This window comes from Rhea americana, unplaced genomic scaffold (assembly GCF_003343005.1).
Source record: "Rhea americana isolate MKP2758 unplaced genomic scaffold, rheAme1 scaffold_7, whole genome shotgun sequence".
NCBI classification, from domain to species: Eukaryota; Metazoa; Chordata; class Aves; order Rheiformes; family Rheidae; genus Rhea; species Rhea americana.
Genome location: NW_028186867.1, coordinates 2,087,505 through 2,114,939, shown reverse-complemented (window position 1 = coordinate 2,114,939; position 27,435 = coordinate 2,087,505). Strand labels below are relative to the sequence as shown.

At 40.7% G+C, this 27,435-nt stretch overlaps 2 protein-coding genes across 3 annotated transcripts in view; one reads left to right on the top strand and one right to left on the bottom strand.

Moving 5' to 3' along the window:
- Positions 1-271: 271 nt before the first annotated feature.
- On the bottom strand, positions 272-20,445 carry GPR143 (G protein-coupled receptor 143). The gene is made up of 9 exons (XM_085321471.1): positions 20,366-20,445; positions 14,470-14,727; positions 12,685-12,794; positions 9,597-9,691; positions 8,181-8,273; positions 7,177-7,286; positions 4,583-4,691; positions 2,200-2,317; positions 272-772 (listed from the first exon to the last, which is right to left on the bottom strand). The coding sequence occupies exons 1-9, from the start codon at positions 20,430-20,432 to the stop codon at positions 473-475; spliced, it is 1,260 nt and encodes a 419-aa protein (XP_085177597.1). The 5' UTR covers positions 20,433-20,445; the 3' UTR covers positions 272-472.
- Positions 20,446-26,872: 6,427 nt separating this feature from the next.
- SHROOM2 (shroom family member 2) overlaps positions 26,873-27,435 on the top strand; it is a 129,430-nt gene continuing 128,867 nt past the window's right edge. For both annotated transcript variants that reach the window (XM_085321563.1, XM_085321564.1), the window contains exon 1: positions 26,873-27,205. In XM_085321563.1, coding sequence (XP_085177689.1) covers positions 26,987-27,205 — 219 coding nt within the window. In that variant the 5' untranslated portion in view covers positions 26,873-26,986. The remainder of the gene's footprint in view (positions 27,206-27,435) is intronic.

Here is a 27,435-nt window from a genome sequence, read left to right as displayed (position 1 = left end):
TGTTTGACCAGCGTGTCAAAGATAGAAAGTGTGCCTAAGAAATCCTAGAGCTGTAATTCTAGGTAAGGAGTTTTACATTGAGCAAGGCAAGTAAGGGAACACATTTAAAAACCCAACATGAGTAATTCATTTATTTAAACAAAAGACTCTTCTACTATATGGAGGTTACAAGAGAGGTTAAAATAAAATGGAGGAAAATGAATCATAAGTAACAGAGATATGCTCCTGCTAAAAAATGATCAGATCTTTGAAACTTTCTACACATCCCCTATAAAGTGAATGAAGACATTAACTACAATTTCTGTCTCATACACTCTCTCTCACACACACAGATGTTACAAGAAGTGACATCAAACCATTAGGCATATACCTAATTCCAGAGTAAGTAATGGTTCACGCGGTGCCGTGATTTTATCAGTCTTGACAATGGGCAGGGTGGGGGGGCAGGGAGTAAGATAAATGCACCTATAAATTACCAACCCTGATAGATGGGAGAGCTCCTGGTTAACCTGTCATCACCACTAGTGTTACCTTCAGACAACATGCTTATAGCCTCATCGGTCTGCTGGCTGTCAGTTGTGGATATCTTCTTTGACTCATGGATGTTGCTTTGGTAGTTCACAGGTGAGGGATAAGCATTTTCACCCACGGTTGATGAGGACAATGATTCCCAGGGTATTTCTCTCTTTTGCCATTTCAGATCCACTCTCCATCCTGTCCAGCCGTAGAAAGCTAATGTGTAAAGGAAGCCTTGCATCGGATTAAGAACGCCCTACAAAAGAGAAGTGCAATAGCAGTTACACTTAGCAAGGCTGGAATTTGTACTCCAGTAAAATATTTAGCATGTATTAGCAACTTCCCTTACACTGAACATTTGCTTTTCAAAGATGCCATTTCCATCCAAATAAAAGTCTGTGTTGTGGCTATTGTAGATGGGAACAAATCAGAGATACTACAACCTGTTGTTTCAGCAGGCTGAGGGTATCCCATGAACACTAAGGCCAAACAGTTTTCTAGCAGGAATTTCAGCTGGTCAGTCTCTCAGAGCGTTTTAACATTCCTCACAAGCTGTATACTTTTTAATTCACAAAATCAAACACTATATTTTTCTTTAGAAGCTAAACCAAATATAAGAGAGTAGACATTAACAATCAGTTTTTTTTCAAACACTAACAATTGATCTGTCTGGAACTGTTGCAGATTTCTGAGCCAGTGAGGCTGTCCATCGAAGTTGAATGGAAAAAAGGGGAGATGAAAAAAAAAAAAAAWGTCCCAAATGATTTCCAAAACCATCATCGCTGTTCCCACTGGTTTGGAACTCTTGGCAAGTAAATGGTTTTAGATGTTTCCATTTTTCTCAAATGAAAATAGCGAACTATTTTTACAGACAGTTTAAAAAATGGCTAAGTTCCTAGACCTGACCTCTTCCTCTCCAGGTGAAAAAGAGCAAGATCTCTAGCAGATGAATGAATTGCAATACTTAACCGCTTAATACAAACTGACACAAGGGCTTAACTACACAGAGTGTGTTCAGGCCTTACAGGTATTTAACAGCTCTAAAATAAACTCTCTCGAAACAGGAACTCACATTATCACCTCTGGAAAATCCATTGTTAAATATTCCAAAGGAATAAAAGAGGGTAGAACACAGTTAGAGCCCAATATCTTATAGTTATCTTTTTATCTATTGCTTCAAGATTTTTCACATATTTTCCCCCAAATAATCATTCATATATTGTGATATATCATGTAATTTTTTTTATAAGTCAGCAATACAGAAAATCCTCATTACAAACAAAGATTTATCAGAAAATCCCCATGCTTTGAGGGAACCTTCAGGAATCATGAGCTAAAACCTTATGGTTTGTGTATAGCAGAGGTTTGAAAGGTTAGACCAGAATTCATTATAATGGTCTAGCCTATACCTTCAGATGGATAGGAACCACCCATAGAGAGAATGTGTACTCTAGTAAAAGGAAAAAAAGTTGATCTTTGTTACCTTTTGGCTAAGTTTACATGTGAAAAGCACTCCCAGTGACAGCTCCTACCTCTCTCTTACTCTCTGCTTTTCTTCCCTGATCTTTTGGCGTGAAAATATTTTTTTATTTCCATAATCAAAACCCACACATTATACTGATGCTGTTTCTCCAACCTCACGTGACTGATTTCTAAGGTTAAGAAATGTCATGGTTAACCTACCATTATAATCCATGAGATCAGTGCAGCACTTCTAATATTTTTCAGGGGTATTTCATTGATATCTGGCTGCATTTCAAGATAGAATAAAAGGCTCTCATTGATGATATTGGATGACCAGCTGTTGCAGAAGAAAGAAAAAAAAGGATGAGAACAAGACCATTTAACATATATATAAATATATATATATATGCTTATGTCTTAAAAATAAGACACTTACAGATAAAGAAACCAAATATAAGCATGTATGTTGTAAAAGATTGCAGAAATCAAAGTCTCTCTAAATATCCTAAAATTTCAGGTTAAAATAGAATAGACTTTCAAAATTCTGTAAAATAAATTAAAATAGCTAAAGGTGGACTTTAAAATCCTTAAAAATTCCAACAAATTTTAGGAATAAAGGTAATTTCTGTTTCTAAAAAAGGATGAGCATAATCAAACCTCTTGTTGTAAAAAAGACACTGTGACTATTCCACATTAAATAAGGGTTAAGGTAAAATGGTTATTACTTCTTAGGACTTCCAAACAGTCAGAGCAGCCTTTCTTTGCATTTCTACCAWAGCTTCAAAAAGCATCCATGTCATACTTTCTACAAGAGTTTATAAATGTCCTTCCTACGGTTATATTTTTATCATAACGTAAAACCTCCTGCTCTTCTCTCCCAAATCTGCAAGCCTCTGTTTTATCCCATATTGGTTTTCTGTCCCTGACTAACTAGTTCCATATTTGAACTTTGGAATAGAAATGCATGATTCCTAGGGTTTCAAGATGGGACTGCCTCAGTCTTACTGTATAGTGACCAGTAGAAGAGTTTCAGCACTCTAAAGCTTGTGTTTTTATCAGAAGAACAAAATCTAAAATTAAAAGCATAATTATTTTTAATAGGAAAACTCAGAATGGGATAGAATGGAAATAAACAACTGTCCCTACCGCGTCTTTGTGGAGTTGGTCCCTTCTTGGACGCTTGCTCCCAGGCTAGCAAGCTGGCCACAATTCCTTAGGTTGCAACTGCATTTTTGTAGTCCCTCTGGGATCTTTTATGAGGCTCTCTCTTTCCGTAACCTTGAAGCCTGGATATCGGAGCCTTGAAGCTCCTTATTATTTTCAGTCATTTCCCAGACAGCTATGCTGCGGGCTCCTTCACTGCCTTCTGTCTTTCTCTCTCCCTCAGCCTACCCCACCCTGCACAGGAGAAATCTCTCTCCCAAACCAAGCAGGTGTGGTTATTTCCAAAGAAAAGAAAATAGTTTCCCTCTGGAGCACTCAATACACAGCAGCCAGGACAAGATAAAAAGGCAGCCTTCCTCCCGCCTCAGTCTTTAAAAGCAATGTAACATGCAGTAATGTATCTGTGTATTAAGTAGTTATATTAACTATATAAGTTATTTTTAAGTTAAGTATATATTAAATATTGTTATACTAAGTAGTTGTATAGACTGCTAAATCTATCCAAGCCTTTCTCTGCTCCAGGGTAGTTTCCCTCCTTTTCCTGCTGTTTGTGTTACCTATGTAAATAGTAAACACTTTATGGCAGTGACTGCTTCTTGCTAGGTCCTTACACAGACCCCTGTAGACTGGATCAACCCCCCTTCTGGTGCTTTTATTTTATGAGATTGCAGGAGAAAACACTGCCTCCAGAAGCAGGCTCTATTTCTGCTCAGTTTTGTTTTGTGCATCCAACACCTTCAGTTCCAGCTACCACTCCAGAACCGTCTGCACTGAATTGTGTTGCTAGGACAGAGATGCAAGGGATTGGGAGACAAGGATGAGTACACTCTCTCTCCTCTACTTCTTTCGTATCCTATCATAAAAGTCCTATTTCATGGAAGAAGATGGAAGAATAGAAAAGAGATTAAATGATCAGAAATTTCACACACAGAAGAATGCAACCATGGCAGTCCTGCTATTTCCAGCTGATACGCAATGCTTGTTCTGCACACTTGTGATCTGCAGACTGTAGAGGCGACGACCGTGTTACATAAGCACAGTCCGCAGCCTGAAGCTAGTCTTAGAACCATCTAAATCGTAGCTTTTCAATGAAATGTTTGATGACAAGGGTGTAGAGTGGGCTCTCAGAAATCTTGAGTGCAGAAAGCTGTCTATCAGACCACAGTACTGGAGCGCTGCTGTTCCAGACAGCTATTCATTTAGGTTGTGCCCAACCATCTTTTTGCTATTGTTTCTAGGGATTACTGTTTTCCTTGTTGCTCAAACATTTTTATCATTTCCTTACTGCCTTGTTATGCTACATTAGTGCTTCAGTTAGTTTGTGATCTTGTTCCTTTGCAACATAAAGTCTGTGAAAAAAAATGAAACAACCTATCAGAGTCTATTTTTGTCCCTGACTGCCTCCAGCTGGGAAAAATAAAAAAATGGATCCCCTTACCAGATAATGAATACCAGCATAATTTTGAAAAAGCGGATCTGGATCTCTGTCCCCAGACGTCTTTCATTCTCTGTGTAAATTCCTTGTCTCCCTTTCAGTAAGGAGGCAACTGGAAAGTATACAATTGTGTTCATTAACATACATGCATCTTGTTATTTATAGCACAGGGATCCAGAAAACAGATGTCTTCAAAAAGATATCAAAGGAAATGGATTTATCCCTAGCAGCAGTTCAGAAGCTGGATGGACCATCACCAAGCAATCTCATATGCAGCCTGATACTTAAGGAAAATAACCACATCTATTATGGTTTCCTAAAATGGGTGATATTCCACTAYGTCTTCTCTCTTCTCTCAGTCCCACTGAAGATAGAAAATAGTTAGTATGGTCAATATACTTTTCTTTTATAATTAAAAAGGTAGTGCCTGCAACTTTTATATGATGTGCGATATAATGATGTATGATGCTTAGGCTAGAGTAGAACGCATTCTATCCTACACTACACATTTCATTTACTTGTGCAATTGATAGAACTACGGCTACAGCTTTAAAACTTGTGTGTTGTGTGTGTGTAATGAAGTGTGATATTAGTAGAATAGACCATACATACGCACAAGTATAAACATATTTACTGCRTATTTTCTCATAGAAATAACGGACTTTGAGAGATTAGCCAGACCATTCCCTGGCCCTGAGCATAACAATTATATCTAGGTGTGTTGTCTGCAGTCTCAATAACCTCGCTGAAAAATGAGGAACACTCAAAGACCTCTCCAGGCAAGATATTACACTTTACCAACCTTTACCATACTAAAGCTTTTTCTGCTCCTGCTTTGACCACATTTGTTTAAGTTCAAGCTCAGTTCTTCTTTTATTATGATCTACAGACAAGGAGAAAAGACTTTTCTGTTTCTAAGTCATAGTTACACCCTCACTTGGTCCTCTCTTTTTTAGACGATAGAATACATCATGCAGACTTTCATGTTTTTCTTGCTTATTGTTCATTTTCTTTATTATTGTTTTACTTAGAGAATGGAGTTTTATTTAGAGAATGGAGTGGTTGTTTGAGAAAACAAAGCTTGTTCATTTCAGAGCAAGGAAACATAAGAAATCATACTTCGACCATAAAGTGTTGCCACAGATATATGGACACAAACATGGACATACTTAACATAAAGCACACACAGACACACGCACATACACACACAGATACATATCACACATCTATGCACATTATTTAGTTTGTCACTGAAGACCTTGCTACTGTTAGAAAATGCATTGCCCTAGCTTGCTATATCACCAACACTTGCTTGTCTGGGTACCAGTAACTTCAATTGTTTGGGGTTGAAGTGTGATATGAAAGRTAAGTTTACCAGTTATCAAGCAGGTAATTTCAAAAAATTCTTAAAAAGTATGTGCCTTCAGACAGTACAAAAATAGTAGCTAAAGTAAAATGCAGTTGCCAAGTTATTAAGTGTTTTTACAAATTGCAGAGGGTAACAGATATTTTTGATAATGGACACTTTATAGGTTAAAGCTTATCTTTGCATATAGAACATTTTGGTCACAGGCTTTGGACTCATCCCTTACGTTTTTATGCTCCTATATGGAGTTATAATCCTAAATAAAAAACATTCTCCTGTATAAATTGGTGAGTGCTCTCTCATAAATGCAATTTTTATACAGGTCACAAGAATGATATAATACAATGATGCAAATAAGGGTTGTCTTTCTAGTATATGTACTGAGTGTTTAGCACATCGGGTCTCTGACTTAAACAAAAYATATAGGAGGTACCATAGTAGAACTAATTAGCTATAATAAAGTATTCCACAGATTTGCTTAGCTGTTCCTTTGAAAATGGTACTGCTGAGGAATGTAGGGCAGATAGGATGAAGACTGAACTTAGAATTTAAGGTCTTCYGTTGCTGGCTTTTTTATATATCTAATGTGTAGACAGTAAGTATGAATTCAGGTACTGAAAACACATAGCACTGATAATATTACTTGCAAAGAATTCATTGAATCAGTGGCTTTTTCTTTCAGGCTCATTTCTTCAATGCACTGTATTGTAAATCAAATTGGAACATTAAGGCCCCAGCTGAGTTGTATACAACTCCCATTTGTTTCATAATCTTAGAATCAGGAGTAACAAAGTTCTGATCATGTTTCAGTATTAGCTGCGAAGAAGCTAATTCAACCATCAAATCTCACCGACGTTACCTTTACAGCAGATAAAATTACATTCCAAATTCTAGGTTGGAACCATTACTGCAGTAGAGTTAAGCCTCCATGTCACACTTGTCTAAAATACTTTAAATCTAGAATCATTGTGCATCACAGAAACACCTTTGCCTGTCTGCATTAGAGGTTTATAACAGTGTAACTTGAGTGCATGCCAAAGTGTGCATCTATGACAAATTTTCCTGCTAGGTGGTATCTTTTTACTTCAATAGGCAACTCCCTCCCATTCTATGCTGTATCCCCTAGGAATTAACAAGGGGCCATCTCACAACACTAAACATAAGCATGGCTTTATACATTATTGTTGTTTTACTAAATAACACATATTCATGTTGGCCATTACAAGCATACCTGCTGATACCGTCCTTCTAAAGAGGATTGGGTTGACCACCAGCACTAGTAGGAGTGGGGCATAGGTTGTGACATAATGYGGAATTGCATGCTCCAGGCCATTTTCACAACTGAAAAGAAATTATTCAGAGCTTGTTCACTTTTTTTCCCCCACATCTGATAGTTTTGACTATTCTATCTATCTCAACTTTAACTTAAAAAATAAAAAAGGGGGGAATGAAGTAAGCAGATGTTAAATTTCTTATTCATAAATCTTCACAGCCAGTTCCCATGGGTCACAATGTTGATTCTTAACACGTAGCATCTGTGAATTTTTTTCAGTTTTAAAGGAATAACTACAAGGCTAAAATCAGGAATGAGAGAACAGGATGATGGGACAAGCAATCCCTGCCTGCAATGGCCTTGTTCAGCCCATTTTTCCTAACAAAGCCTGAAGGGAGGGTGTCAAGTGGACAGGGACAAACTTTTCAGTTGTGTCATGTGACAGGACAAGAGGCAATGGGCACAAACTGAASCACAGGAAGTTCCGCCTGAACATGAGGGGGAATTTCCTCACTGTGAGAGTGACGGAGCACTGGACCAGGTTGCCCAGAGAGGCTGTGGAGTCTCCTTCTCTGGAGATMTTCAAGSYCCACCTGGATGCAACTCTGTCTAACATGTTGTAGGTGACCCTGCTTGAGCAGGGAGGTTGGACTAGAYGAWCTCCAGWGGTCCCTTCCAACTTTACCGATTCCGTGATTCTATGAGCTCACAGCAGCTCATAGTAGAAGCTATATCACAGAGCTGCAACATCCCCAAGAGGATGTATTGCCTGGCGTGTTTCTTCAGGACYCACGAAAAACCCAGGCAGATATTTGTAGGATTCCATGGACCGAGTAGGACATGCTCAAAGATCAAAAAAGTTAGGTCAGTATTTAGATATGCACATCTAAAACTGACCAAAGGACATTCAAATGATGATAGACTGATATGATTTCATAGTCTGTTTCTAGACTCCTGCTTACCTGGAAAGAGACGGGTAGTAAAGCAGTGCAACTCCCTCCACGCAGAGCAGGACTGCTAGGCCCCATGTCATCATGTGGTACAGGACAATTGTACTGGAAGCACACCAAGCAGGACAGAAGTTAAAGACACCATACCTTATGYTTTCCACATTGCAACACAAAAATAGGATAGGAAATGGTGCAGAACAACGCAGGCAATACAGTAACTGAGGACAGCAGGTGGAGAAGGGGCCTTCAGAAAAAGGGTAAGTCAAAGCAGTCTGTCAGRCTTGCTCAGAGAGCTTCTGTGTCCCCTGCCTATAGCATGCAAAGCTTTTCTCCTCTCCCCAAATCTCTAGAGGGCACCCTGCATCTTTCATTTTTCCTATGGAAAGTAAATTAGGGGAAGAAAAACATAAAGGAGCCAAATAATCACACAAATTATCCTTTGGTAGTTTGCAAATCATTATATATAACTTTTATTCAGATTCAGCTCCTATCTTAGGGAGTGTCAGATCTGGTTGTGTAGAAAGTCCTTGATTGACTACTCTGATTTTAGAATGAGGCCCAAATATACATTTTTTCCCCCATGAATAGTCATGGGAGAAGAAGATAGTCCCAATTGCTTCAGACTAAAACTGCCTGACTTTACAAAATCAGGTTTGTCATTCACAGGCAGAGGTTAACTCTAGCTGGAACTCAAAAATCCTCATTTTGATAGCATTTACTAAATGAACCGTATCTCCAGTATCTGACTACTTGGTATCATTTGGGTACATTATCACATAATTCTGTGGTTAGCAATGRCAACTAAAGGTCATTTTGCCCTTCTAATAGTTAACCTAGAAATATCATGTATTTTGTGTCTGGCATTATAGCATGGTATTTTTTGAAGGGTTTTCAGTTATAGGGCATGGCAGGAAAATGTATAGTAAACACATTCCCTTCTCTTCTTAAGAAGTCTGCAAAAGCAATCAGGAGTGTAACAATGACAATACTGAAAAGTAGATAAAATAGAAAATCTGAGAAAAATTTCTGGAGAATGAACTACATGAAAATTAGCACCATCCCACYCATTTGTTTATTTTCAGAATAATACTTTTTTGCCATAAGAGTCAATTTCAGGAATGGAGCATGGAAAAAAATAATATCCTGCTGCATTGAAATTGATAGAGCCAGAATTGCACCTTATTTTTTCAAAGGAAAAATGAATTCAGCTACATTTAAATGCCAACTGGGCATAAATAAACGAGTAACTGAGCATTTCCCTGGCAATATAAGCACTTAGCACACCCATTCACCCTTATTATTATCTGGTAACCATGTGAACATCAGATATATGTACAAACTTCATTTATGCTTTTAGATATCTGCATACAAACATGGATATACAGTGCTGGAAGTCAAGTAACACATTTAGAGCTTTAGCTCTGGTACCTCAGTCCAGCCGATCTTCTTACCACCAAGTAAGAATCAACAGCATAGCAAAATAACCACCAGAAGCTAGCACTATATAATAGCTGGATCCACATCTGCAGGAAAAGAAAAAATCAGAATGGCACAGCTGTTTATAAAGTCTCTAGTACCACTGGGGCAGCGGGGTGGGGAACAGTCAGGAACCAAACCTGTAGCCTGCTGATCTCTTCATTAAATGGGTGTATTTTGCAACTGAGATTGTGAAGTATGAAATGCTACTCAAAATCACAGAAACAAAACTCCTATAGCTAACAGATCTCATCACAGATAAATCAGTGTTTGTTTCCTCAGCTTATCCTGTTACTTAGATAATCTTTTTTACCTATCCAGTTTTATCTTTGAATGTCTTACATGAAGTCCAACTAAAAATTCTTCAATAACAATTTACAGTGTGGATGTTTTAATTTCAGGTTAAAATTTTAGTAGTTTCCCAGTATCTGAAGCATGAAAACATAACTCATGTCAGTCATCACGACTGTGTGCCTTTGCACTGGGGGCTCTGAAGGCAAAAGCTGCTTGCTCCAAGTTCAAGAACTTGGGTTAGGGAATAGTAAATACGAAAAAAGACAGTAAGTTGGAGAAARAAATCCTCTGGAAAAATTATCCGTATCAAACTCTCTAATTTCTTCAATAAAAGTTCAGAAAGAAAGTTCTAGGCACAGGTTCAAGTCAAGTTAAATTCCACTGCATTTGTGAGTTGACCATATATATTTTTCCCATGAGTGTATATAAGATAACTGAGCTTTCTTTGCCTCTGTTTACAAATTCCAAAGTTCTTCCCCATACGAGCTGGCTCTTTGTAGCACATTCTTCCATTAGTCTGGAATTATTTTAATATTCAGATTACCTTCCCTCTTAGTCCCTCTTTCAGTTTTTATCTAAATGTCCTTTGTCACRGCTCCACAGTAGCATCCTTTTACAGCTGAAAACCAACATACTTGTTTYTGAGCCAAACACCAGTGAATAAAGATCTAGCATTCCTTTCTCCAAAAGGTAAATCAAGCTGTGAAATATTTTCTTTCATCATGGGTGTAGACCCTACATCTAGTCATTTGTGACGTGAATTATTCAGCCTTTTATTCAAATAATGTGGCATATTGCTAGTGCACAGAACTCAGAAGGTAAAATTTCATTCAGTCTTCCTTCTAATGCACTTTATCCATTCCACTCAGTTTGTAACTTAATCAGCACTTTTACATACTTGTTGCAGAAGTGAACAATTCACCTCACATATATATCAAAACTAAACTGTGAGGTCTCTTCATCTGGGAAATCCACTATAGACAAGACTCTCTCAAAAATACATATAAAAAATATGTACCTAAGAAACAAAATTGTCATATACTACCCTCACTTTTTGCAAAATGTCACATCTTGCAATAGTGCCTCAGAAGGTATCCACCTACAAATCAGAGGGTGTTATTCAAAGGAGATGCCTTTTTCAAATTTCTACTGGTTTTCAGGTAAATGAAACAAAACAGAAGCACTAAAAGAAACTTAAAATAGAAGCAGAAACATTTTATTAACTCATGTGAGACTATGTTAGAGGAAACAAGTGGAAGGAGGATCATTTTTCACCTCAGTATAATTAAATTTAAATTTAGTAAGGAACCCAAGTTGCAACACTTTTGCTTGGTGCCCAAGAAAGCAAAAATAGAAATTGTGGTAGRGCTGTCATGCTCACTGTCTAATCTGAGATTAAAATGAAAAGCAAACAATTTACACACAGTATCTTTCCCACTCTTTAAAAATATTCTTTCCTGTGTTAAGCACCAGAAATTGACATTTCAGACAAATGGAAACATAGTTTTAGACTAGAACATTACAAGATTTTGATGTTATTGTTTTCCCTTTTCTTAAAGAAAAAATACTGCACCTTACAAGCAAAAYTTAAACATAAATGATGGAAAATAGAGAAATGGTAGGTGTGTGTGACTGATAATCTGTATGTACAGTAAAACACTGTATTTGCCCTTATTTAGGCATATAAGGTATGGTGAGTTGCATTTTTTGTACATATTGTTTTATTTAAAACCTTTTAGAGCTGAGTAATTGTTCCTATGCAGCATACCTTTTTCTATATTGTAAACTTCGGATTGTAAAGCCAATACTGTTCTTTGGGTACCCTACATTCCTACTAAATTTAGGTAAATTGATGATTTGTCTTATTTGTCATTCTTCATGTATTGGTAAAAATCTGTGACCTTTCTTCTTGCAGAGTGAATTCRTATTATATAGTTCAGCACTGTGATTGTAATATTTGAAACTGAGTCAATTTGTACTTTCGGAATGCATTTATTTTTTCTTATTTTAACTTAGTAGATACTTAACTGCATTTGACCTGATGCAGCCATTTATGAATGCCTGTATCCGTGTATAAGCAATATACATAGTAAGGAGAGCACTTCTGCCAGCAGCTTTGTGTCTTTGGGTATATTTATCCTGCAGTCCACGTGTGACTAAAACACACAGTGTAACATTGAAAACGCTAATTTGAGTTACCTAAGTTGCTGAATTCAATTTGTCCCTGCAATATGGTATTAAGGCAGGCTGTAATTTCTGCCAGAGCGGATGGCCAAGCAACCCCGCGTTGTGGGCACGCTGGATTCACTGTCATTAGTGATGCTGGGCCAGCAGGAGCCRACCAAGTGGTTTCACAGCCAGTTTGGGAACATCTCTACTGTTCCACAGTTGTGTGCCTGACCTCAGTTTAGGTCTGCCCTTCGAAGAGCTCCTAGCCCAGCAGTTCTGTGGTGAGTGAATACTGCAGAACGCTTTGGACCAGGCAGATATGCTGCCTGGAAAAGGGCACTGGGGCTCTTTTCCGCTCCCTTGTATTTATGGTGCTCATTTACAGTGTCTAGCACCCTGCCCACGCTGAGCCTGGGCTGTCAGGGGGAGGCATGAAAATACTTGTACAGGTGTGGCAGAGGCTGAAATCCATCATATTTAGGCTCTGACTCACAGTTTAATTTCCTTCTGGATACAACAGCTTGCCCACATAAAGGTACTGTGAACAAAACAAGATGGAGATGATGTTTGTACCTACCGCGCTTCCCACACAGAAAGCAGAAGGCCATATGTCGGTCCCATTCACCACAGAAATGTTGGCTATGAAGCCTGGAAAGCCTAACCATACACTTGATCTGAAGATCATACCTAAAGAAAAATGCATTAATGCTTTGAATCTGTTAACATGATTTAAGTCACATGCTTTTTCCTGGCCACATTTTTCACATTGTAGCCTAGATTTTGTGCTTTAACAAAAAGGCTAGATCTGTACATGGAAAGAGCAGGAAACAACTGCACTATTTAAATGTCAGTGTAATCTTTCAGTGAAAGTAGCACCAGAGTTTTAAGTTGCTGGAACTTGAAATGCTGTGTTCTATAGATTAAAATCTCACTTACCTACAGATACTATCAAACACTGGTAAAATGAATTGGTTARCATTTAACAGATTGACATAAAACAGTAACTGGCTATTTACAATTTTACCTGCATATTTTCATATGCTAATGCTGATTTCTTTAATCTCTCATTTCAGAAAAATATCTTCATTTTCACTGTCTTCATTTTYACAAGCAACGCTCTTTCTGTCTGTCAAAGGACTGAACGCATAGGGCTTCAGAATTAGATGAGAACAATACTGATTTTTTAAATGAACTTASAGTTTGTTAGCAAGAATTTCTGGTTTTGCTTGAAAGTGGTATTAAAGCACTAGCATACAGCATAAYGAACCCACCAGGTTTCCCACCAAGTGAGAAAGGTTTCTCACCTACTGAAGTGAGTCTAATTCAAAGACAGTGCAGGATAAATACTTTTAGTTTGCCAATGAGAGAGAAAGGGAGAAAACTAATTTTATCTCTTGCTGGCCTCATCTGACTGAGAAGATCTTTCCCAGGTGAATGTACACACCCTTTACATCTCTCTCCTTCTTTATTCCCAGGCTACCATTTGTTTTAATATTGGTTCTTACTAAGTACTATGAGAAAACCTGGCTCGGTACGAAAGGGGGTAAAGGTCCGAAGTCCTACACCCTTCCCGAGCAGCTAGAGAGACTGACAAGACAGTATTACTTCTTTTATCTAATGTATGTGGGGAAAAAAACGTTATTGTAGAAAAACCTCCTCCTGCATTTCATAGCAAGTGTAGTAGTAATTTATGCCTAATCTGGCAGTAAACAACATCTACAGACATGACAGATTTGGACACAGCAGTCTCATTTTGAATCATGTGTGTCCAGCTCTGTTGTTTTGTTCCTCTAACCTATCACTCAGAGAGTAGGCAGCAGGTTGTCCTTGATAAGGGAGCTTTTCTCACATTTCAAAAGCCTGTGTTCAACATGATCTGTGTACAACTGCGATTTAAACTAATTTGCTGTCAWTGTGATATGCCCAGAGAAGTGACTGGCATTTGAACAGCAGTGCAAACCTTGTGTGGGAGGATTTAAAGATAAAAGTGTTTTTCAAATTCAGTCCTTAGGATCAGCTAAGTTTTGGATGCCAGCCTCAGTCTTAAAATATTTTCCTTCGCTTCTACTTCCATGCATTCCTCTAAGAACCAGYGACTGTTCCAGATTTTCCTTTGTTTTAAAGTACAAATTTCAGTATAGATATGTTAAGATCTGTTACTTTTAAATTTTAACTACTAAACAACATGTTTCCTCCAAAGGTCCATCATCTTCTGATCTCATTTAGCCCAAATCTTCCCACGAATACATGAAATTTCCCTCACGCATTTCTGTTGGCCACTAACYAGCTCGTTTGGCTAGTGCACCTCAAAGCAATGCAAGCCTACCACAGCAATAGTCAGGGATATCAAGCTGATCCTTACCTAAGCCACCAAGGATGTCACAAGCAGAGATAAGCAGAAGGATGGTGGAGGAGGAGGAGGCTTTGGGCATCTTCCTGGGGCTCTGTCCCTTCTTTGGCAGGAGCTGCAGGATGGTCAGCAGCAGATTGACGGAGGTGCTGCCAATGCAGACTCCACAGAAGACTTCGGGCTGGAAGGTCATCACTAGTTGTGTGGCTGCATCTCGGTTAGGGCAGCAGTAGGTTTCCAACCTGGGAGAAGCCATGAAGAGTCCAGCTGCTGGAAGAGGCCCAAGAGCAGAAGAAGCTGCTGTTGCTTCCAGAAGGCACTGTTAGCTTTTTCTTCACCCTCCCCATTAGTCCTCGGTGGTAAGAATCACGCGATTGATAGATCATGTGCTGCTGCTGCTAGAACTAAATCCCCTAGAGCTGCCTTTCTCAGACTCTCCTAGAAAGGAGATCAGATCTGAACAACAAAACTCAGTGTAATCTGAAACATGCCCCTTTCTTGCTCAGAGCTATTGGCAACAGTTCACTCAAATATTTCTGCTTGCACAGTATGATACAGGAAGACTTAAACTCATGAGAGCATTGAATATAGTTTAAAATAAATAAGGATGGAGATACCCAAGAAGAAATTTAATTGTATTTCATTTTAGCCCCACCCCACACATTACACTTTAATTACTGCAAATTAATTGAAAAGATGAGCCCAGACAACAAGCTTTTCCAGCTTTTACAAGCAGGAACAGGGCTATAAATYCACATGCACATCCTAACCAAAATCTAAATTTTAGTGATCCAACCCACCCATCTCCATAATTAAAATTAGAAACATTAGGTAATTAGAAACATTATGTCCTATCACTCGAGAAAGAGACTACATTTAGGAAGACGATATTAATCTCATCTCATTTAAAACACAGAGTAAGTCCTCTTAGATACCCTGGTGTGGAAAATTCCAGGACTTTTGATTCCTCATGAGTATTTTTCTCTCTTTTTTTTTTTTTGAGTTTAATACGAAAATAGGAATTTGATCTGTAATGTTTATTTTTACTTTAAAAGCTAGACAAAATCCTTTAAGTTGGAAGTCCTATTAGATACAGCAGCAAATACCTGCAATCATAAATACAAAAATGACTCTCTTCTCTCAGACTAGTTTCAAATTCCCAGCCTTCACCCCTTCAGAAAACTTGTCTGTAAGAATACATGCAGGGAAAAAAAGGAGGGAGCATTGCCAACATACTTGAACTGAACTGAGTTTTAAATAATACAGCCCTGGATTTTATAATTATTCCTTATAAGAACAAATGACAACCTTTTGTCTTTTCTTTTCTCTCTTTTTTTCAGTGGTCTAGCTTACATTATATATATATATATATATATGTATATATATATGTATGTATGTATGTATATATTTAGCCTTTAGCAGGGCAGGAGCTGCAGCTAGAGGCCAAGATCCCAGGCACACAATGGTATCCAACAACCCTTTACTTAGAGAGGACTCTTCAGTGCTGTGCCCATGCTAAAGACCTGAGGAGCAGGATTTTAGCTTGCAGATCAGGCTCCTACATGTAGGTGTCCAAAYTCAGCAAGGTGTCTGAAACTTCCATTATAGTCAATCAAGATCTTAGTCAGCTAAGACAGTATTAGCCAGTGGAGTCTAGAGAGCAGTACAGCTTTTCCTAAAATAAAAGTACCTGATGAGCTGAATGGCTCAGTAAGCTCCACTGACTATAAYGGGAACTTAAGTACCCTCATCACGTACAGCCACCTAAATTCAGGCAGCTGAGTTTAAAGCTGAGTCCTGCCTGAATCTTTTTGCTCCTCTCCAGCACAGAGAGGTTCTCCTACTTCATTGGTCCAGAGAGATGACTGATCTGGATGCAGCAACCCTATGGTTTGTTGCTACCATATATACAAAAAATATTGGGGGAGCATGGTTGTGAAACAGATTGTCCTACTCTGGAAACACAAAATCTTGTGGCGCTAAAGGAGAGTATCTATGCTCTGTTGTCATTATAAGGTTTGGGATTCATAAGCTTTCATTCCYTCTCAGAGATTAACAGTGCAAATTAGGAGTTGCTACCTGTCAAGATACWGCATTGTAATCTACCTGGCTAGCTGTGTTATAAATAAGTGGAACACAGAAAATGCTATTTTTTCCTGCAAATCACTGCCTAAAAGCCAATGCCTGCAGCTTCAGCCAGGCAAAATCTATAGTAAATTCAGTGTATCTTAAGCAAATTTCTCAAGAAATATAAGGATTTTCTGTGGAGTCTAGGCAGAAAGATATTACCTAAAAGCATAACTTCATTGTGGGAATACAATACCCACTTTTTCTGTTAAGGGAGAATAAATGCTAAAAATTAGTCTAGAGGAAACTACCAAAGAAAGGTTCAGAGAAGAACAAGTTCCTGGGCAACTGAGTTCAAGAACAAAAATTGCAAWGTTTCCACACAGAGACGATATCCTTTAAACTAAAGCCACAATACACCACATACAAAATGCAAATGTATATATATTAAAATAATTAATGTTTGTTCTCATTTTAAGGTTACTTTATATTGCCTGATCCATACTTAGAACAGCAACAGATACTCTATTAGACTACAAACTATGTAATAGAAGCCTGTCATTTGTATTGCCATATTCTTAAATTTTTCCTTCATATTCCTCATTTCTTTCCTTCTTTTTCTTTCCTTCAAACATTGAAAAGCATGTCAAGTTGCTATCCTGATCATTTGTTCTGGCTTCCAGCTGGAATGTTTCATGTCTTACTTTTTCTTTTTATCATTTGTTTTCRTTGATTTTGACTATAGTTTTCTAGTTTGCCTGTGTGGATTTACCATTTAATACTTTTCACTTCTCTCCCTCTTTTATTCAGCCTTGGAATTACTTTTATTTCTCAAGTCTTATGCTCTAGAGATTACTCTTTACATCTTCTTTTCCTTTTCTCCTCACAGTTTTGCCAGCTGTCCGCCCTATTTTTATTGCTTTATTCCCTTGAATGAAGGTTTGATTTTTAACCTCTTCTTCTGGGTCCCTTCCCTCCTATTCTCTCAGGATTTGATTATACAGTTACTTACAGTGGGAGTATATGATTCTTTCACTGATCATTTTAACTGGAAGCAAAGTGTATGATATGTGGCATATTCAGGTGGAACTTCCTGTGTTTCAGTTCGTGCCCGTTGCCTCTTGTCCTGTTGCTCGGCTCCACTGAAGAGAGTCTGGCCCCATCTTCTTGATACCCTCCGTTAAGGTATTTTAGACATTGATAAGATCCCCTCTCAGTATTCTCTTCTMCAGGCTAAACATGCCCAGCTCTCGCAGCCGTTCCTCATAAGAGAGATGCTCCAGTCCTCTCTGATCATCTTCGTAGCACTACGCTGGASTCTCTCCAGTAGCTCCATGTCTSTCTTGKACTGGAGAGCCCAGAACTGAATGCAGTACTCCAGATGTGGCCTCACCAGGGCTGAAGAGAGCAGCAGGATCAGCTCCCTCGACCTGCTGGCAACAGGCTTCCTAATGCAMCCCAGGATACTGTTGGCCTTCTTGGCTGCAAGGGCACATTGCTGGCTCATGGTCAATTTGTCCACCAAAACTCTCAGGTCCTTCTCCACAGAGCTTCTTTCCAGCAGGTCAGTTCCTAGCCTGTAGCGGTGCCTAGGGTTAYTCCTCCCTCAGTGTAGGACCCTTATCTAATAAGAACTTATCTAATAAGAAAAGAAAGGGATTCATGAGTGAATGGGAACCTGCCATGATGCATGTAGACGTGGACAGATGAGGCTAAATGGGAGACAGATCTCCAAAATAATGAGTCACTCACTATCTCAGCTGGTAATAACTAGTTAGTCTCTGGCCCTTGCCACTGTGCTCAAAGTACAAAGAGTCAAAACAATCAAAGAAATTCAAAGTTGGCAGTCTTATACTTGAAATTAATTCGGCTTCTTGTGGGTATGCAAATAAGAGGATAAAAGTCAGGGCCAAGGGCAAAGGAAACAAAAGTAACAAAGAAACTTATTTTACCTGGTTAAGGAACTTCAGTGTTCAGTAAAACTTAAATAGTTCTATAGGTCCTAATTTCCTTCCCTCTGAAATTTTTGACAAAGTTCCCACTGACTTGAGTGGTACAAGGCATACCCACAAATATTTTCTCTCTTCCTTTTTACCACCAGGACAGCATATCAATTAAGCAAATGCTGTAGGTTGGAGAGAAACATTAGCACACATAGAAGAAACATCCACAAAACCTCCCAATCTGTCATTTGAAATACCAGTTGAACAATGCTATAGAATAAACAGAAAATTGCATGATACTGAAATTTCCAGTCTTGTTTTTATACATTTTTAGCTGTATGTTCAAGAATGAAAAAAAATACAGTATTTCTTGCAAGGAGAATAAGCGCTTTTTCCACATGCGTAGTTTTTAGAAAACCCCTCTCATGCTCTCTTGGACTTGGGAAACAGTATTTCAGTGAAGCCCACATTCATCATTAAGCTGAAACACTGGCTTACCTGGTTCTAAAGGAAAACAATTGGCTTAAAATAATATGACAGGCATGCATTTCTGCTGTTAAAGGAGTATAGTATGGCTTAYATTTAAGTGTGCAGTTACAGACTTTTTAATCTGTTTTAATTAAGTCTGAAACTACAGCACTGGTTTAAAAAGGAAAAGAAAATGTATGGATTTACAAAAGAGAACACTATTTATTTGTTTATATGTATAATTCAAAGAATCACTAACTCCTTATGAAGACCTTAGCTACTTCACTTCATACATAGTTTTTACATACTATGTTTTGTCAGTGGTTCATGAGCTCATACGTACCTCTCTCAGACAAGGYGTTTGAATAGCTAAGTAGTTGTGCATATGTAACTGATGCAATCATGTTTCAAATATTTTATTTACCTCTTATATGCCTTTTCCAGGAGAATTTTATCCTACCTGACTTTTATGAACAAACATACACCAATTAGTTACTGAAGTAGTGCCTATTTTGGATTAAATCAGTCTCCAAGGTTTATATGGATGAAGTACGAAGTGACTAAATGGAAAAATGCATCCATAAGGTGGAGAAAATAATTTTTTCTTAGGGACTGTGGAACAAACTCCTTGATTTTCTGTGCCAATGTTGAGAATATTAGTCTTTTAATCTGCATTAAGACAGATTTTGTGGCCACATTTCTGCACAGATTCCATCATTATTCATTGTCTTCATTACATTAATCCACAGAATAAAAAGATACTCCTTTTCAGTATATATTGAACAAAGAAAACTTGTCTTACAACYATACAGACAACACGAGACAGTTTGTGTAGAAACTGACTGGTAAAAAAGACTGAAGATGGCCTCACACTCAAAAGAACATTATCTTTTTCACATACAGAGATATTTAAAATTGGGTCTTCATTTCGTAAGTATACAAAGGGTACCCTGGTCTATAAAGATGTTCAATGTCTATCCTGTTCTCAGTATTCTTCAAAAGATAACCTGTGCCCCACAACGCTGCATACTTCCAATATCCAGTAATTCAGACTTTCAAAAGAAATTAATAAACATTTCTGGGGTTGTATGTGTGTCAATGCAGGCGATGGAGAATAAGAACACACCCCAGAGTAGCCAGATCAGAATCTGTTTCCTCAGGATGTTGCAAATGATATCCTACTGATACGAGTAAACTCCATGATGTAGCCAAAAACTAAGTTAATGAAACTGTACCTCACTTTCTAAAAAGCCTTACACTTTTTAAGTCCAACAGAAGCCAAGAAAAGCTAACCTGAATGTTGACATTTTTTTCTAATTGTTTGACTCAGTAGGATGCCCTCGAACCTGCCAACAACTCATCATGTCCTGCTAACTATTCCACTTGGGTCTCCTAAGAGAAGAGAGCCCAACCGCTTAGCACATTCATACCTTCAGTACAAAAGGCCACGGCAGCCTTTGGGAAGGTGGCATACACAGGAAGATCTTYCCTCTCCATCGACTCCTGGGCATGTGCAGAACTGGCCTTACATCAGTCATAATATCAGCAAAACATAAAAATCTTTAGCTAGATGTGCTTGATGCTTTAGGGCAAACTGCTATAGCACTGCAAATAAAGAACATTAACTTTATACTGCATACACGTTTAGATGTACTCTCATAAGATGCTGCATCACACAACCCTCACCTGGACATGGTGCATGTTTTGTATAACCACACTGTGAACAGAAAGGTTGTTTGTAATGAAGGAATTGTGACTATTTATAGCATGAGCTGGGAGATTTATTTACACAATGCTGATAGGCAGAAAAAAAAAGGAAGGCCTATTTGGGGTTAGCTAGTCAATGAAGACAAAGTCCAAGTGAAAAATACCAGATTACAAGGCTTTTGTCTGATCTCATGCATAGTCTAGTCACTTGCTATTTATCTACCCTTTTCAAAGTTTACTTCACAGCATTCTTTCCAGACAGGGCACTTGAAACCTACCCTGTGGCATTTTCCCTGATCATCCCTGCTCCAGTGATGATCTTCATCAGGTACAGAATTTAAACATAAGATACATTAGATATTAGAAGTTAGTTTAATTTCATTAAAGACTAYTTCTTGGCTTCTGAGGCTATGTCATTTAAGCAATTAAAATAGGCCAGTGATTGTTTTCTGACACATAAGGGCAAGTGACACAGTGCTGTTTCTACAGAGTGTTATTACGTAACTTGTGTTATCACAGAAGACAAACAGCGAAAAACACTCCCTATTGCACAAAGATCAGAAATGCAAGAGCAAGACTGTTACAAATGATGCTTCCCTGCAATGATGGAACTCCATGAAGTAGACAAATACCAGCTTAATGAAGCTGTACACCATATATATGTGACCAAATAAAGCTATATAGCATCTGCATAGCTGAACTCTCTTCCACAACCAAACRAGGTTGCCTTCATTCAAACTGCCGAACAGTAACAGTCTTTGGTCCAAACTTTCTCCCAAACTGCACCCAGGCTTTGGTCAGTTAGCATGCTAACAGTGAAGCAGAGTGGACTGTCTTGTGCCAGTCCCTGAATCTGTGCCCTCTGACCMTCCTTTTTAGTTTATTTGTAAAGATGTAGTTTAAGATGCTTATAACCTGATTGGGGGAAGAGCCCTAATGCAGGAACTGAAAAGGAAACAAGCATACAGATACCAGAGGCACTGTGGCTCACGGCAGTATGACTCCACTTGTGCCTGCATTTGACTGCCAGCTTAAAGGCCCATCCACAGGGAAAGCTTGTTACCTCTTCACCTCCTCTTGTTAGGTTGTATGTTGTCTTCTTACTCTGCTACCTCATGAGGAGTTACTATTCTCACTTTATTTGAATTTCAATCTTGTTATCATGCAAAATCATAAAAATTATAAATCCYGAAGTAGGTTATAGATTACAGTAATGTGTTAGGCTCATTGCCTTTTCATCTGTCTACAGATCTAGTGAATCTCAATTTCTAAACTGCACCTCAGTGCTTCTGAACTGTATTCTGAATTCTTGAACTGTACTTTAGAGCTGGGYCAATACTACTAGCAAATCAAAGACTTTTTCCTCTTGGTTACTCACAGACATAGTTAGTTCTGCAGAGAACATTCTCACCCCTAGAAAATTGTTCTGAGGTACTGATCATGTGTGCCTGTCGTGTTGCTGACATGTCTCTGCAATGTACTGTGCAACTCTGGTGCCAATAGCAATTGACTTTAAACGGCCTTGATTCTCAGAGGGCATGTTCTCCACTACAAGACCTGCCTTAAGTTACATGGCAGGGACATACCTATGTCATTTCTCCTCTTCTTTTCTCTTTCTTTCATAATCTGGTTACCCTGCATTGGCAGAGACGAAGGGTATGCAGACGTGCACTGCMGATAAAGACACACGTTTCATTCAGGGAAGAACTGCATGGGAGGGAGTCTGGTTATCCAGACAGTTTGAAAGTTCTAACAGCAGAATTATGGCCTCGCATAGCTTGAAGACTAAGACACTGTGGACGTGGAGGATATATCTACATTGGTGGTTTTGTGCACTATGTTCCTTTTCAGAAACAAAACTTCTTTGCATCCAAACTTGGTGGTCTATACAGACCACTTACGTTCACCATTGGTTTGCAGATAAGGTTTTATTTTCTAATGAAAATAATCCAGTAATTGTACTCTGAGGAACCTTGAGAGCAATTTCAGGACTGTTTTCATACAATCTGTGGAAATACTCTTAAAATAAAAGGTCAGGGAATAAGCTTGACCTATATACTTCTGACTGTCCACACTTTGGCAGATCGCTCATTGACTTTGCTTGCTCTGCTTGAGCTAACTTCTGTCTTTCCGAGGCAAATCTGTTACAGAAATTAGCTGCCTGAATAGTAGAAATTAATGCAAGTTTGAGTCAGCTTGTGCCATTTTGCCTCCGAAATAGGTATCACTCCCTAGCTGTCTTTTATAAAGCATTATAGACAGAGACATGGAGACCTTTCCCTCTTAGGTTTATCACCACAGCTAAGTCCTATATATTGCTAAATCCCTGGTTTATTTCCATATGTAAGTGCTCCATGTCTTAAGACCCACATTTTAAGTGAGAATTGAACAAAGCTTGAATTAAAACCTTATGAGGATAGGAAATAGTGGATCTCGTATGAAATGCTAATTCTTTCATTGATTTCAGCTTTGTAAAAAGCTCTAGAGAAATAACATAGAACCATRTTTTTGGTCTGAAAGAACTGAAGACATTAGCATATATTTAAATATTTATCTGAAAGGTTGAGAAGTTCTAGGGGTTTCTCCAGTACTAATTATGTGATGATGAMGCCTCATTTGCAATACATGAGAAACAAGATACACTTGGGAAAGATTTTGAAAGCGCCTAAATCACGAAGGAGATACCCAGCTGGAATTTTTACATATGGCATTTTTCATTCTGGGAAAATAGCTAATCTGTTGAAATCAAAGTGTTTTGCAGAAGAGRATGATTATTCTAAAGCCATCAGAGGAAACATGGCAGGTTCCCAAAGTAAACTCTCCTGTTTTCCAGCTATGCCAGGATGTCTGTCTCATGGGCTGCTAGCCAACTTGTTTCTCCAGGTTCTCTGGACTCTCAGAGTCCAAAAAAAACCTGCCAGCAGCATGGCAACCCTTGAATTACCCCCAAATTCCATTTACTTCTGCTACAGGAACTTCTTAGCACTATTTCTAGTTTGTAGTAGTTGTTTTGGTCTTTGTGATGATTATTTTCAAAGACACTAAAATTCACAATATGTTTCACGAGATGTCCTAGAAGCACTGTAATACTTGCTCCACGTGCAATATCAGCATGCAAGCGCTATAGACTTCAATAGTAGTATTACGGATATTACTGTTAATTAATATTACATATATTGCTGTTATAGTGTAATTGAGGTCTATAGGGACCTCTCCAGGAATAAGATATTCAAGTCCAAAACTCCTATCTTGAAATCCATTTTTCTCCTGAATTCTGGCAGTATTCTCACTGTGCAGCCAAAACCCTAGGCTTTAGAAAAGGAGTTTTCAAATCCTTTCATCTTCACTACAGATATTATCCCATGTATGCATTTCCATATAGCAACATTTCTTCCACTACTGGTGATTAAAATGATATTCCTTCAGCAGCTGTAACAGCTAACTATATGTAAGAAGCTAAATTGGCACAAAACTCACTGAGGAGGTGTAAGAGTCTACTCTGCCTCCTTGCTGGAGATTGTAACCCATGTAACTGAGCTGCCAAAGAACATGTGTCATGGCACTGCTGCTCCATTTCATAGCCCAGCATCTTAACTTAAATTGCCAGTAAACTATGCATACCCTGGGGCATCATTTTTTTTTTTTTTTTCAAATCACTATGGCAGAAACACTTTTTCTCTTCAACCAACTGTGATGATTGCTGGTAACCTCCAGGAAAGCAGTAGTAACAAACAGTGGGAGGCCTAATGGCTTAATTCACCTCAGTTCTTCACTTCATAACTATGAGTCTGAAGCCTCGTCTCCTTTCAAACACCTCAGCTGTTGAGGGGGAAAAAAAGCTCATCTAGCACTGTAAGGTCCATCACAACGAATGTTCTTAAGACTTAAAATAAAACATACTATTCTAGACTCATCCTGAAGGTACCCTGCACAAGTTAATGCAGAATTGAAGAAGTGTGCAGTATGAAAGAGTTTCTTATGGAAAAAATATACCATTTATAGCCATAAAAGGTGAAACAGACCTTGTCTTAACAGCATACTGTCTTTGATACTATTTAAATAAAATCTTGTCATAAGAGAAATTCATTCACAGTTTTGGTAGCCTCAACAACTAAGTAGGGAACAGATAAACAATTACCACAACAGAAAGAAATAAGGCCTAGTAAATTCAGTAGAATAAAATTTCATTTGAAAAACGTTAACTAAGCATACCAAGGTATAAAGGCACAGAAAAATACTGTGGAAGGACTCCGCTTTAATGCAGAAAGTTTTTGTTGTGCAAGGGCAGAAGCTCACAAACTTCGTTTGATAATAAAACTTGATAGCTCTTTGTACATGGTAGGAAGAGGCATTTGGGTCACTTTTGTATACCACCATGAAGCAGCTTGTTGCAATGTTGCATTAAAAAAATGCAATTTTTCAATTACAAAACATGTCCACATTTTCCACTGATGAAATCAGTAAGTCTGACAGTAGCAGATTTATACTCTTCATTTGGCTTCCTTAATAAAGCTGCCACTTCCTAACTCTACACATTCCAGTTTTAAAATCTGTACTCTTGTTTTTTCATCATTCTTCAGTTTGTAAGACTAAGTCAAAAAGCCAGAATAGTAATGTAAATCTTTAATTTCTTAGAGACAATAAAAGGTTTCAGATCAGGGAGAATGAATGCGTGGCAGCTGAAAAGGAGTGGTTACAAYGAAAAAAAGTTTTTGGAAGCACAAGTTGATCTTATCATTTATGATGTAACCTATTACATCTCACTCAATGCGCATACTTAGGGATACGTTAAACTTCAAATTGTTATTCTCCCCCATTTTGTCCCTGAATCACAAAGAAATACCAGTTTTTCTAATCAAATATTTCCCTGCTATCCATAAATCTCCTGTTACTGGGACTGTTGACTTCAGTTACTCTCTTGATGATTGTGTGCTGGTACTTTTAAGCCACTGAAAGTTCATACAAAGCAGGGAAATTAAACTGAAAGAATGGAGACCAGCAAGAAACAAGCATTTCATTCCCAACCTCAGCACTATCACAGTGAAGATACTAGGGCAACTCCAAATGCTGTYTCCCACCCACACAAGAGTACTTGTTCCAGGTACAGCACTTCCAGCTGTGCTTCGCTCTCTTCCCTCAGACTTCTTGYGCTGTTTTTATGCAGCTGAAGGGAAGGGGCACACCGCCCTCCCACACAGGTGTCAGGCCAAGCCGTTTTCCACCAAAGCCCGGCCCGCGTGCAGGTGCCCCCCAGCCCGGCCCACGAGCCTTTCCCACCCGAAACCCGCCTCCCCAGCCCCGTGGATCAGGGCGGAGGAGCAGGGCCGCGAAGGGCCCCCAAGCCGCCGCCGCCGGGGCCTCCCCTCAGCCCGGCGCCGAGGTCGCGGCGGGGCTGGGTGCCCTCCCCGCTCGCCCCCGGAGGGGCGCGGCGTGGACGGGGGCGGCGKGCGGGCGAGGCTCCCCCCGGTGAGGGGGGACTGGGCGGGGGGCAGCCAGGAGATGCCGCGGCCGAGCACCCGCCTGTCCCGGCGGCTCCCAGCGGAGGGGCTGCGCCCCCGGCCTCGCCCTCCATCTTGCCTCGCCTCCTCCCGCCCCGTGCCAGCCCCAGCGCTTAACCCCGCGGCTCCCGCCCGCCGCCCTGAGGCGGGAGGCGGCAGCCACGGCCCCCCGCTGCCTGGCACGGCGCGGGCGGAGTGCCGCCGCCGCCGCCGGGGGCAGGCCCTTGCCCGCCTGCTGCTGCTGTGGGGCCGGCGCGGCACGCCTTGCCCTGCCCTCCACCTGCTCGCCGCTTTTGTTGAGGGGTGCCGCGGCCGCCCCATACCCCCGCCCGTGGTGGGGCGGCCCCTGCGTGACCCGCGGCTGCGGACCCCGTGCCCGCCGCGGGGCCAGCCCGGCGGCCTTTGTCTGGCGGACAGCCCACCACCACCTTCCTCCTCCTCCTCGTCCCGCAGGGCCCGGGCTGCCCCCCTTCCGGGGCCGGGCCGGGGCTCCCCTGCCCGAGAGGGAGGGGAGAGCGGCGCCCCCGCGGCGGGAGCTGCCAGCGGGGCGCAGGTTTCGCCGTCTCCTCGGCGGCGTTCGCCCCGCCGCTGGTGTGCCGCAAGTTGGGAGTTGCTGGCCCCGCTTCGCCGTGAAACAATACGGCGGGAGCAGGAGGAGGAGGAGAGCGCAGGAGGGGAGGGGACGCGGCGAAGGGGGGCAGCCCTCGGCCGCCGCCGATGGGGCCGGGCCGGGCGGGCGGGTAGGTGGCTCGGCGGGCCGCCGCGCGCCGGCTGGCGCTGGGGAGCGGCCGGCAGAGGCAGGCGAGCCGCGGCCCCGACGGCCGCCGCGGGCGGCGCGGGGGCGCCATGGAGGACGTGGGGCTGCGCGGCGGGCGGGAACGGCTGCCCGGCGGCGACCCGCGCCTCAGCGCCGCGCTGGTGGAGCCGGGGCAGATGGTGGTGATGGTGGAGCAGAGGGGCGCCGAGGGCTACAAGCTGGTGGAGGTGCTGCTGACCGGCGGAGCCCCCTGGGGCTTCACCCTCAAGGGCGGCCGCGAGCACGGCGAGCCCCTCATCATCACCAAGGTAGGGCGCCCGGCGGGGAGGGCGCTGCCGGGGGGGGCGGGGGGAGCGGCGCGGGGTCCGGCCGGCTCCATTTTGGCGAGCGGTGGCGATGTTGGACGTGGTTGTGCCCGGCCGGAGGTGTAGTAGCGGTGTCCTTCCAGCCCCGCCGGCCTTCCCGCGGCGGGCAGGGGACGCTGCAGCCGCCGCGGGCGCTGCGCAGGGCGCCGGTCCCCTCGCCCGGCGGCCGTGGC